Genomic DNA, 12,603 nt, shown 5'->3' with positions numbered 1-12,603 from the left:
CGCAAGATGCCGCGCTCGCCCTCTCGCTCGAGAAGTCGCTCATACAGCGCTTCAAGATCGCGCTCACCGGTCAAGATACGAGCTGATACTCCCGATGAGACGGTACGTCCTTTCGACCAACTCTTCATTTGGCCCAGCAGAACTTTCAGTTCCAGCTTCAGCTTCGATTTTCCCCTCGCTGGGTCTACGGTGTGATGTTGCAGGCTGACATCTCGTACTGCCCATTTAGGCTGTCTCCCCGTTCTTGATCAGAATCTTCGTCAGTAAAGGCAAACATGTCCCGTTGGTCGAGTTTGATGAAGGGAACTTCCCTCTGCGAGACGAGTTTCAAGTGTATGGATGGTGAGTGGGTCTCTCAGAGCAGCTTTCAGCAGCATGAAGTCCTATCGATAGACAAAGGTGACTGACACGCTTTCCTTCCCCCCTTACCACAGGAAATCGTCCACGCCATCCTCGCTGATCCGACTCCTACTCCCTTCCTTCCCCGGACCATATCGATCCCCTCTCGCTCGATACTCGTTCCGACACATCTACGTCGACGCTTCTCAACGCGGTCTTTACAAGTCGAAAGATCTCGTCTCTTTCACAGGTCGGGACTTATTCGCTTCCGCTTCTTCTTCCTCGTCAACTCAAGATCGAGAACGAGAAAGCAAGATGGACTTGGACGTTGGCTTAGATGATACCCACGGAAACGGGAATGAGAGTGGGAAGACGAGGAAGATTGATGAGAAGACTTTGGAAGAATATGATTTCATCACGGGAGATCTGTTGAGCGTCAGTCTGTACGTTCCAGAACCGAAAATACCTGCTGGTGCGGGTGGGCCACCTGGAGCCGGTGCTAGTGGTGGTCCGACGAATGGGAGGAACGTCTCAGGACCTGTTGGGATCCAAAGTCATGGATGGGGAGATAGAGCTGCTCCACCTCATACCAGAGGTGGAGGAGGAGGAGAGGAATCGGTCGGTGGTGGAAGAGGTGGTCGAGGCGGAGGCGGAGGGGGATGGGGCAGAGGAGGTGCACCGCTCCCTCCCCAAGAGTTTAGAGGTAGTAGAGACAGGGAGAGAGAGAGGGATCCCGCTGGCGGAGGTAATTGGAGAGGTGGACCGAATGGGTTAGGCATCAGAGGCGGAGCGAGGGGCAGGAGAAGTCCGGAATTGAATGGAGAAGACAGAAGGAGGAGTAGGAGTCCTGATACCGGTGCGAGAAGGGAGAGTTGGAGTAGACGCGCATAGTCTTATACGCAAGGCTTGCACACAAAGAAGAATTAGGGTATTACATGCATATAAACTGTATACTTGTATATACCTTGCTGTCTTCCACGAGCTGGAACCATGCCAACGACCCATATGAAAAAGGAAGTCACCATAGGGTCGCCACATGACATCGTACTTATTCTGTCCCCCCACTCAGCCCCTTCGCCTCGTGCCCTTAGCGTCCGTCTCCCCCATCCTACGCTATGAAGCTCGTTAACCATCTCTGTGCTGATTGATACTTCTGAAATCATCTTCATCTCTATTCATCACAACCCGTTCCTCACCTCTATCAGTCACCATCATAACAGCCTAACCAACACCACCGTACGGCTAGCTCTCATAGAAGGATTAGTCAGCACCTCCCTACCTCATACATCGACCACCTCGCGTCTTCCCACACGGACCTGCGACCACGAATTCTTCGCGTCGTTGTACTTGAAGCACGAGCAACAAACGAGCAGTAGATTTTGGACAAGATGTCGTGGCGACTTGGCAAGAGTGAGTCTCGCTCTTCTTGCTGGTCTGTTGTTGTTACGTGTTCCTCTGAGAAGCGGACAATGCATCGCCTCGCCTGCTCTCAAGGCCATAGCTGATTATATGTCTTATCCCCTTCCTCCCACCTCCATTGCGTCCCACCAACTGCCGCGCCGACCACTCGCTGCTATCACAGAGATCAAGGACTCGGGCTTCCTTTCCGGGAAACACCACAACACCTCATCCTCCAACACCCCTTCCGACATATCACGCTCCACAACCCCTACACCTGGTAACCCCCATCCTGATGAACGAGGTGTCCCACCCGTCGCCAAGTCGGGTATGCTGAAGATCCGAGTGACAGCTGCGAAAGGCTTGAGTCTTCCTCAAGGTGGTGAGTGCTCGTCCCTTTTTTCCTCCCCGACTAACAAGCCAAAGAAGTAGTTCGGTGGCCAGATGAGTCATATTGCAGTTCAAGATGGCTGATATAGCTCTTGTGCTTAGTACCCGTTCCCCAATCTATCCAACACGCTCTTAACTCCAATCCCAACCCTACTTCACCGCGCGTCCCCACCAATCCAAGAGCGAACCGTGATTCCTTGCAACGAAAACAAGTCTGGTGGTTACCTTACGTCGTCCTCGAATTCGACAAAAACGAAGTCCTTGTCGATGCTCTCGGTGGTGATCTCTCCAGTCCAGTATGGATGTACTCCGCCACATTCGATGTTAGTCGTCTGAGTGAGATTAGCGTCACCACATACTTGAGATCCCAACAACCGCATATGGAGGGTCATGCTAGTAATGGTGCAGGCGGTGCAGGTGGAGCTGGGGCAGAGGGTGAGGATATGGGAAACTCGGATATGTGTATGGGTGGGATTAGATTTACACCCAATTTGGATTCGTTGGTGAGTCTCCACCTCTTTTCTGGCGAAAACAGTATGTGAGGTGCTGATGGTTGAGTTGCGCAGCGAGTCACGGACGAGTGGTTCACCGTCCAAGGAGGAAGCGGTGCCATTCACGTCCAGGTGTCATTCAAACCAGCAGGGGTAAGCTGGAAGTCCCCCTGAATTTTCGTTCGGTCTACAAGCTGACAGTCATGACAGGGTCAACCCCTCACCATCGACAGCTTCGAATTGCTCAAAGTTATCGGAAAGGGTAGTTTCGGCAAGGTATGTTTCAACAGGTAAAACAGAGCGAAGTCGATAGCTGATCGAAATCCCAGGTCATGCAAGTGCGAAAGCGAGACACACTCCGAATTTATGCTCTCAAGACCATTCGAAAAGCTCACATTGTCTCAAGATCCGAGGTCACCCACACTCTGGCAGAACGAACGGTCCTGGCTCAAGTCAACTGTCCCTTCATCGCCCCGCTCAAATTCTCGTTCCAGTCAACTGAGAAGCTGTATCTGGTATTGGCATTCGTCAACGGTGGAGAGCTGTTTCACCACTTGCAGAGAGAGGGGAGATTCAACGAGATCAGATCGAGATTTTATGCTGCCGAGCTGTTGCTAGCCCTGGAGCATTTGCATGGGTTCAACGTCATCTACCGGTGAGCGATGCACACGTCTTAAGCTACGTGAAGAAGGGGTTGCTGACATGGAAATTTGGTTTCCATTTGTGCAGAGATCTGAAACCCGAGAACATCTTATTAGACTATACTGGACATATCGCCCTTTGCGATTTCGGATTGTGTAAACTCAACATGGCAGCGGACGACACCACAAACAGTGAGTCTGTTCTAACGGCATGAAATCGCGGCGTCTGACATGACTCGTTTCCTTAGCCTTCTGCGGTACCCCTGAATAGTAAGCATTCCCTGTATGGCTTGCCAGACCCGTTACTGACGAGTTCCATCTCAGCCTCGCCCCCGAATTGCTTTCTGGTCACGGCTACACCAAATGTGTCGATTGGTGGACACTCGGTGTTCTCCTGTATGAAATGGTCAGTTGTAACGTCCACAACGAAACGGTAGCGTAGAAACCGACTAACCCTGATACTTTTGTAGCTCACCGGTCTTCCCCCTTTCTACGACGAGAACACCAACGAGATGTATCGAAAGATCCTCTCCGACCCACTTCGTTTCCCCGACGAGGTTGGATCCGAAGCCCGATCTTTGCTCACCCAATTGCTTAACCGAGACCCATCTAGACGACTGGGTGTGCGAGGTGCTCAGGAGATCAAGGATCATCCCTTCTTCTCTAAACACATCAAGTTCCAGAAGCTGTGGAACAAGCAGATCCAACCGCCATTCAAGCCCGCAGTGGTGAGTGTCTAGCTGTACCGTTGGTGCAACAAGTCGGTTGACATGATGTGATGTGAATAGGCAAGCGCTATCGATACGTCCAACTTTGACGAAGAGTTCACATCTGAAGTTCCCCTTGACTCGGTTGTGGATGACTCGCACTTGTCACAGACTGTACAACAACAATTGTGAGTACAGTGCTTGCGTACAGTAGGTCAAACATGGACTCGAGCTGACTGGTATATTGAATCGTAGCGAGGGTTTCTCTTGGAGTGTATCACCGCTTGGCGAGTCTGTTGGTCGATATTAGTCAGACGCAGAGAAGCAGATGCCTGGCAGTATGGACTGTGCATTGGAATGCGAAGGCATATACCGTATCTTGATACCTAGCTAGTAGTATTCTTCAGATATCAGATATCTTTTGGTCAGAGAGTGATCGATGTATTTATTATCCCTCGTCTCGTCGCGGTCGTTCCGCCGGTTGCCGAACGCCGGGTTGAAAGGTAAAGATCGGAATGTCGGACCGGCGCGGTAAAGTCAGGAATTAAAGTTGAACACACAGCAACGATGTAATTCATCTCCATCAATGCTTTATACATTTACATCTCCATCTTCGTTCGTTGTTCAACTTGTAAAACTACTTTCTACCGTCAATCATAAACATCACCCACCTACCAAGTCAAAATAAGATGTCGCTCGAAGGAAAGACCAAGCAAACTGCTGTTGTGTGTCACGGCGCTGTCGATCTTCGACAGGTGAGTATTGCTGGCGATGCCTGAACGAAGTGCGGGCTTGGCGATCTCGGCTTCTCCTCAGTGATCTTGAGTGGAGCGTATGCTCTACTCTGAATGCGTACGGCGAAGGCGTAGTGAAGTGCCGATTATCACAGAGGTCCGAGCTTCAAAGCTGGGTTCCATATCGTACGGGGAGACCGCGCGTAGTAGCGTATGGAAAGGGGGGTGAGCTGGGGAAATGTTCTGCTGTCTGAGGAACCGTTGGCTGATTCTCCTCTTCTTCTCGATGATAGGAACAAAGAGAGATCCCTCAACCTGGTGCTGGAGAGGTTCAGATCCAAGTTGCCGTCACTGGTCTTTGTGGTTCTGATCGTGAGTGCGCGCGGCTTTATCTTGACTTCTCCGTTCCGAACCCAACACTACCATCGCTCTCCCATCGAGCATCATGTCGTACTGCTCATTCGTCTTTTCCAAGGTCCTTGTACTGATGTGTTATACCTTCCCCTTACCCTCCCCCCCCTCCCCCCCGCAGTCCACTACTATCTCCACGGAGCGAACGGAGCTTTCAAGATCCAAAAACCCCTTGTGTTGGGCCACGAATCATGCGGTATCATCACTTCCCTCGGACCTGACGTGAACCCCGCTTTCCACCTCAACGTAGGAGACAGAGTCGCCATGGAAGTCGGCGTCTATTGCAAGGCTTGTAAATACTGTAGGAGGGGACGATACAACTTGTGTTCCAACATGAGATTTGCATCCAGTGCAAAGACTTTCCCCCATCTCGATGGAACGCTCAGAGAGGTCATGACTTGGCCTGCGGAGTTGGTCTACAAGTGAGTGCAATGGTCAAATTCTTCTCAAACGTCTTGTCCATATGTTCTAGGGGTACGGTTTGATCTGATCGAAGGAGGTCGTACTTTTGCTAACTGTTAATTGTTGTTTCGCAGACTCCCTCCTGGCCTCGACCTCGCCCTTGCGGCACTTGCCGAACCCCTCTCTGTCGTTCTTCACGCTTACCGACGAGCCGCCCTGCAACCCGGTGCTCGAGTCCTCGTCATTGGAGCAGGAGCAGTCGGTCTTCTCGTCTGTGCACTTGCCAGAGCATCAGGCTGTACCTCCGTCGTCGCAATCGATATCGAACAAGGTAAACTTGATTTCGCCCAAGAACAAAGTTGGACAACTGGAACTTTCACCCTTCCAAAGGGACCAAGAGTCAGCGGTGTCGACGCGCTCGAAGTGGCCACTGGACATTGGGACATTCTGAAGAAATCGGAGGCAGTGCAGTCTGTTGAAGGGTTGGAAGATGGATTCGACGCAGTCTTCGAATGTACAGGTGTAGAGAGCTGTATGCAGTTGGCTCCTATGGTGAGTGTGATGTTTCACTTTGGATTGGAGTCTACCACTCTGTCGACGAGGGAGGGCAAGAGCACTCGTCTCACCTTAATTATCTCCACGCACGGAACCCTCGCTGACGCTCGTCTTCCTCTCCTTAGGCCGCTGCTATCGGCACCAAAGTCCTCTACGTCGGTATGGGAACCAAAGTCCTCTCACTCCCTACCGGTCCTTCCATCTTATCCGAGGTCGACCTCATCGGTGTATTCCGATACTGTAACACATACCCTGATGCCCTTGCCCTCCTTGCATCCGGTAAGCTCGGTGATGTGAGCAAGATGGCGAGTCATTATTATTCTTTGGAAGATGCCGAAGTTGCTTTTGAAGATCTCAAGAGAGGAAAGGACAAGGATGGAAAGACAGTCATCAAGCCAATGGTTGGAAACTTGGAATTGGCAAAGCTTCACAAGTAGATTGGAAGGTGAAATATATGGATGGGTCATGTGTAGCAGTAAGCAGTGCAACGTTGTCAAACTTGGGTAGATGATGGATGGATCAAATACTTCTATATGCATTCGTTGTGTTCTTCATCTGCTTCGCCGTTACATGAGTCGTTCCTAACGGACCTTGAAAAAGTCCAGCTTCCTTGACACCCCGCCTATCCACTTGCAATCAAACCTGATCGACCACCCATGACCTCTGCCAGTCTCTTGATATCGGACCACCATTCCATCTTTCCTCTTCTCAACTTCATATCCGTCACCTTCAACACCTCGTCCATTGTCGCGTAGACAATCTTACTTCCTCGAATAGCGATCATGGTAGCTGTTTCGGTGGAGTATTTCCTCGTCTTGCCCTTGTGAGCAGCTTGGGCGTTGGGGGTACCGTGTTGTTCGAGGAATTGCATGCATCGCAGCGACAGTCGTGCGGCTCGAGTTCGGTCCAGAGGAGAGGGAACACCACCTTGCAACGTGTGACCGAGGGAAGCGGATCGAGCGTCAAAGAGCTCTTTACCTTCCTCCTTGAAGATCTTTGTCAGGACCTCGGTGGTGTAGATGTGAGATGATTTCTCGGACCTAAGACATGTCAGCATCAACTTGTGTTTCATTGAGAAGATTGACCCACTTGATCACCAATCGACCTTCACTCTTCCCCTTGACGTCAAGCTGGTATCGCTTTCGCAAGAACTCGACGTCCTCTTGAAGCACGCTGAGAGAGATACCATCTTCCGGTGTGTACACCAACACCGCTCCGGTCTGATTGTAGGCGATGAATGCGTCAGCCTCTGAGACACTCAGACAGTAAGACAATATCACTCACGGCCAAAGCTCCCATTGTAGCAATATATCCACTCATACCACCCTGAGTCTCAACGACAAACACTCTGTTTCTGCTGGCGGAAGCACTTTGTTTGATAGCATCGCACGCATCAACAAGCGCATTCAAACTGGTGTCGCTTCCCAATGAGAAGTCCGTGAGGGGAACGTTGTTGGAAATGGTTGCTGGCAAGTGGATCATGGGGATCTGGAAGCTTGGGTAGTTTGCTCTGTTTTGCTCCATGATGAGGACAGAGTGGAAAGCTTCGAATCCACCGACAACAAGGAGGGCGTCCAATCCATGTCGTTGGAAACCGGCGGCGACGTTGCCGATGTCAATGCTGGGGAGAGATCGATTGGTACCGAGTTCTGAACCACCTCGAGTCGTCCAGGTGTCAACACGGAGCCACGAGAGCTCGGCCACGTTGTCGTCGAGAAGACCTTCGAAACCGTTGTAGATAGCAACGGGAGTGTGACCACGGTTGTGACAGAATCGAACGGCTTGTCGAGTCGCGGCATTCATACCACCGGCAGGAGCACCAACGTGGATGAGACCGATCCTGAGACGCTTGTCTTTGGGCACATGTTGACTGATAGCAAGAGATGAGCTAATGTTGAACGCCTGCAACATCTCCTGGAACTCTGAATCTCGGTAAGACATGGCTTTCGCGAAATCCTTGTGTTCGATAGCAGCAGCTACCGCTTGTGTTTGGGCGACAGCTTCGAGGAGAGGAACTTTGATGATTTTGTTTTCCTGAGTACCAATCATATACGAAGGGGTCTCGGGAGTGGCGTCGAGCAAGGCCTGAACAGCTTGCACACCTTGAAGAGTGGGCAAGATTCGGTCATAGGCGCAAGGAACACCTCCTCGCTGGGTGTGACCAAGGGTGGTAACTCTCGTGTCAAGACCAAGACGGTCGACAAGGATCTTCTTGACGTAGTCGGGTTTGATAGCCTTGAGGTTCCTGTCGAGAGCTCCTTCGGCGACGATGACGATAGACTTTCTCTTTCCGACAGATCGGTGCTTTAACGCCCGTTGTCAGCTTCTACAGGCCTCGATGCACAAAGAAGACGATGTACTCACCGACTTGAGCAGATCACACATCTCAGTCTCCCAATCTTCAGTTGCTGGCGGGTTCTCCGGAATAAAGATGAAGTCCGCACCCGTGGCAATACCGGCAAGAAGGGCGAGCCATCCACAGTGTCGGCCCATGACCTCAATGACGAACGCTCGAGAGTGGGATGAGGCGGTAGACGAGATGGAGTCGATGGATTCGCAAATTCGATGAAGGGCAGTAAGCGCTCCGATGGTCAAATCGGTCATGGACATGTCGTTGCTGTTCAGATGTCAGTATGTATATCCAAGTTGAGATACAGCTGTAGGTACGCACTCGATGGAACCGACAAGACCGACAATGTTGAGATGACCGAAAGCGACTTTCTGCGCGTCGTCAATCTTGCCTGCGACAGACGGGGTTGGGTCAGCGAGCGAGCTTCGCCCTGGATACTAGGTCAGGCCATCTCACCCTCGTTGTAAAGCTCTTCGACCAAGCTGGGCCATTCTCCTCTCAACTTGTCCGCACCGGTCAAACTTCCATCACCACCACAGACTGCGAGACAGTCGATACCGTATTTGATGAGGTTGTGGGCAGCTTGGAGTCGACCTTCTCTTGTTCGGACTGCGCGTTGCGTCGAAGATATAGTCAGTACGAGGTCTCGACCAGATACGGTGTTGTGGAAACAGTCTGCAATCCAACTCACAAGAAGGACATCTTGAACTTCCAATCAAAGTTCCACCTTCTCCCAACCAACCTCTAACATCATCCCAACCGACTCTGACGATGTACCTGCCCTTCAAGCTTCTACCTTGTTCGTCAACCTCATCTGCGACGACCACATTCTGCATCCCATGCGCGGCCATCTCTTCCAGATCGCCTTCTCCTGCACCATCTCTCAATAGACCTCCGAAACCGAATGACAGAGGTGCGTCGGAGAGCGGAGCGACCTCGTCCGCGGAGGTGTATTCGACACCATTACCGAGATCCACATGATCAGCGTCAAGGGCAGCTGCAGCTGCTGCGGCGTCAAGTTCGATTTGCTTGGATGGTGGGAGGGAGGAGAAGGAAACGGATTTGGAGTTCGATGTTGGGCCGAGAACGGGTGATTGGACCGCGGATGAAGGTCGGGTAGGCGCAGGGGTAGGTTCAGAAGTGTTTCCGCGCACGAGACCCTCCCATCCTTCTCGGATGATGTAGGCTTGACAACCACGAGCGATAGCTTGTCGAACAACAGCTCGGACTAAATGGACGAGATCCATCAGTTAGTCATGACTCGTTCAGCTAGCTTTGATTTCATGGTGTGCACTTCGTCATTCCATCATGCCAAGACTTGTACTTACCAGCAGCGTTCATACCAGCACTATCACCACCACTTGTCAAGACTGCAATTTTCTTCTGTCTCTTCTCCGCGCCACCTGCAGGAGCAGGAGCGGGCTCCTCGCTGTCCACACCGCCGTCGAGGTATTCATCCTCTGTCACACCTTCGAGATCCTTTGTGTGAACGTGGGCTTGGTCCACTCCATCAGAGTGATTGCTAGTCGGGCTCATATTTCTGTGTGGTTTCGTATTTCTGTTTTCCTTTGCTGTCAATAGTCTTTCTTTTGCGTGTTTGCACCGATGTGTAAGCTGGTTGGTGATATCAGACAATCCTTTGTAGTGGGAAGAAGCAAGATGAAGGTATGAGAAACTGATGGATGTGAATGTACCGGCGGTAAAATTCTAAGGATCTCGGTGGGGAAAAAACGGGGGGACGACGACAGCGGATGCTTATGACGCAAGTAACGTCAACATCAATTGAATTTCCCGTTTCCCTTTCACAGTCACCTCGCTAAGGTCATTGTTATCAGACCACATTCATCATGGCACTCTTCATGATACATGCACACTGTACAAAGGACGTGATGAGAATATACAAATACAGAGACAGATATCATCGTTGTATGCAGTCAACCTTCTCCCCACTCGCAGAGCTAGCTTATCACGCTTCCCTCGTCCACATCCATCTCATCTACATCCACAACCTCTTCCACGCTCTTCTCATCCTTCTCTTCGTCCTCCCCAATCCCTTCAAACACAGTCCTATTTGGCAAACCCACAACCTCACCCCTAGGTCTCTCTTTCATACATTGTCCCACCGTCTCGATCCAATGCTTGCGCACAGCTACCAACCGCTTGACTTGTTCCGGGACGGGTGGTCGACCTGATCCATTCGCTGCTGCAGCGGCTGAAGCGGACTTCTTGGGCGTTGTTCCATATTTCTTGATTCGCTTGGCCCATGAAGCTTCAACAGATTTTTCGATTCCTTCAAGAGCAGATTGATACTCAGTGTAAGCGAGTCGCTGTCTGGCAATTTCTGCAAGTCGGGCTTTTCGAGCGTCGTTAAGCGCGGTTTGCGCTGATAGTAATCGTTGACATTGTCGTAGCGCAGAAGTCACCTCATCGTCTTCTCTACTTGAAGGATCGAACTATAAGGTACACTTGAATCAGCTGACAGCCTTCTGCGATAAGACTTTAATAAGAACTGACCTCATCATGCTCGCCGAGCAGCATAACCGCTCTCAACTCTTTTCTCATTCTCTCTTCCAGGTCAACCACATCCACCTTTGCCGGTTCCCGATTCCCGTCCTCTGGTGGTTCGCCCTTTTTGTCGGCGTCGTCTTTTTTCTCACCAAAGCCGAACTTGCCCACAACAGCAGCCACCACTCTCTCTGTCAGACTGCCTAGACCTCGATGTTCATCAACCAAGTTCTCGTCTCGTAACTCCACGGCTGGGACAAAGTGCGGTATCGCCAGAGGTCCAGTATTTTGTCCCTGTTGTTGTTGTCGAAGGTTTGGGACTGGGAAACGGGATGTGGAGCCGGGTGGATTCCCATCCTCTTCGTCCCATATTTCAGTATAATGTCGGCCTCGTGGTGGTATCTCGTATGACTCGGGTGCATCGGCCTATATTGGAGCAATGTTAGGGGCCAGAACACTTCGATGTCTCGGTGATTGCTGATCGAACGTAAACATACCTTGAAACCCAACATCGCCAGATCGTCCTCTCTAACATCCCTCAGATAAGGTTCTACTCCACTCCAGAACGTCGGGAAGGCTACTTGATTTGGTGCCTTCGTATTGCTATAATCTTCGTCCACCTCACTCTGCTTCTTTGGACCAGGCTTCATAGGCTTCTGCACACCCGGTCTGGGCGGGACTAACGCTCGCATAGGATTTGGCGGGAGTGAGAAGTCGATGTTGTTTGACGCTGCAGAGGCAGAGGGAGTGGGTGAAGGGTCTGTGGGCGGGCGGGCATGTTTGCTTTGTGGGTGGGATGGGTGAGTATGCGATAATTTGAGCTTGAGCCCGGAGGTAGAGGATTGGTGGGGGTGATGGTGTGAGTGAGGCGGTGGGGAAGCAAGCGTAGTTGAGCGGTCCCGAGCTTGAGCTAAATAGCTTGTCAGCTTCCTTTGCCGCTACAATGAGTATATAGCTTCGACACATACAAGCTTCGTCGTCACTATCGATCACTCGCTTGATCTTCTTCTTCTTCACCTGTCCTCCGTATGTTATCGGCGTTCCGTGTGCATGACCGGGTCTAAATGATGTGGACGAAGCGTTTGACGGCGCGGGAGATACTGATGATTGAGAGCGGATTAGCACGAGGTCACTTTCCCCCACTCCTCCAAGTACACAGACATTACAAACATCGACTTCCAGGTTTGAAGCAACGAAAACAAGATACAGTGACACTTACGCGATGTTCTCTCCTTCTTTACTCTCACGCCACTCGGACTCCCTGTCCCCTGTCTGCCCTTTGCTCCCAGGTCTTTCTGTTGCTGTGCGACTCTGTTCCTCTCCAAGAGCTCTAATCTCATACCCGCTCTCTCATTAGCCTCCAAAGCCAGTCTCTCCTTCTCCTCCTCTTCGCGCTCTTTGCGCTTCCTCTTCTCCTCCTTCTTGCTCTTCAGCGAATCGGCATCGTAACGCGTCGCCAGGGCATTGGATTGCTCAATAAGCGATTGACGAAGTTGTTCGAGCTGAGAGATGTGGGGAACGGGAGGGTAGACGGTGGACTCGATGAGGGAACGAAGTTCGGGGGTGTAGGTTGCTCGAGGTGCCATGTTGGCGATGGCGACGGTGATGTCCCAAGAGTAGAGCGTGCAACCAGAATAGTTATAGCAGGGGATGTACGTTTGCTAGTTAGCCATGTTAACG

At 51.3% G+C, this 12,603-nt stretch overlaps 5 protein-coding genes across 5 annotated transcripts; 3 read left to right on the top strand and 2 right to left on the bottom strand.

The window, feature by feature from the left end:
* Positions 1-6: 6 nt before the first annotated feature.
* On the top strand, positions 7-1,230 carry CI109_106022 (uncharacterized protein; the record flags this gene model as incomplete). Its single annotated transcript, XM_032005086.1, has 3 exons — positions 7-102; positions 230-342; positions 435-1,230. The coding sequence occupies 3 exons, from the start codon at positions 7-9 to the stop codon at positions 1,228-1,230; spliced, it is 1,005 nt and encodes a 334-aa protein (XP_031860598.1).
* A 497-nt stretch (positions 1,231-1,727) lies between these two features.
* On the top strand, positions 1,728-4,276 carry CI109_106021 (uncharacterized protein; the record flags this gene model as incomplete). The annotated part of the gene is made up of 12 exons (XM_032005087.1): positions 1,728-1,749; positions 1,922-2,119; positions 2,230-2,630; positions 2,694-2,771; positions 2,829-2,894; positions 2,948-3,273; positions 3,348-3,451; positions 3,508-3,529; positions 3,584-3,665; positions 3,730-3,987; positions 4,048-4,154; positions 4,222-4,276. 12 exons carry the CDS (start codon positions 1,728-1,730, stop codon positions 4,274-4,276), a joined length of 1,719 nt encoding a protein of 572 aa, XP_031860599.1.
* Positions 4,277-4,655: 379 nt separating this feature from the next.
* CI109_106020 (uncharacterized protein) lies at positions 4,656-6,505 on the top strand (the record flags this gene model as incomplete). Its single annotated transcript, XM_032005088.1, has 5 exons — positions 4,656-4,721; positions 4,994-5,072; positions 5,233-5,533; positions 5,648-6,065; positions 6,194-6,505. The coding sequence occupies 5 exons, from the start codon at positions 4,656-4,658 to the stop codon at positions 6,503-6,505; spliced, it is 1,176 nt and encodes a 391-aa protein (XP_031860600.1).
* A 185-nt stretch (positions 6,506-6,690) lies between these two features.
* Positions 6,691-9,954, bottom strand: CI109_106019 (6-phosphofructokinase; the record flags this gene model as incomplete). The annotated part of the gene is made up of 8 exons (XM_032005089.1): positions 6,691-7,108; positions 7,158-7,288; positions 7,353-8,372; positions 8,433-8,685; positions 8,740-8,809; positions 8,875-9,027; positions 9,110-9,646; positions 9,747-9,954. The coding sequence occupies 8 exons, from the start codon at positions 9,952-9,954 to the stop codon at positions 6,691-6,693; spliced, it is 2,790 nt and encodes a 929-aa protein (XP_031860601.1).
* Positions 9,955-10,376: 422 nt separating this feature from the next.
* On the bottom strand, positions 10,377-12,509 carry CI109_106018 (uncharacterized protein; the record flags this gene model as incomplete). The annotated part of the gene is made up of 5 exons (XM_032005090.1): positions 10,377-10,871; positions 10,933-11,349; positions 11,421-11,833; positions 11,892-12,023; positions 12,143-12,509. The coding sequence occupies 5 exons, from the start codon at positions 12,507-12,509 to the stop codon at positions 10,377-10,379; spliced, it is 1,824 nt and encodes a 607-aa protein (XP_031860602.1).
* Positions 12,510-12,603: the final 94 nt, after the last annotated feature.

Source organism: Kwoniella shandongensis, chromosome 11, assembly GCF_008629635.2.
Source record: "Kwoniella shandongensis chromosome 11, complete sequence".
In the NCBI taxonomy this organism is placed as follows: domain Eukaryota; kingdom Fungi; phylum Basidiomycota; class Tremellomycetes; order Tremellales; family Cryptococcaceae; genus Kwoniella; species Kwoniella shandongensis.
This window is presented reverse-complemented; position numbering and strand designations above follow the sequence as displayed.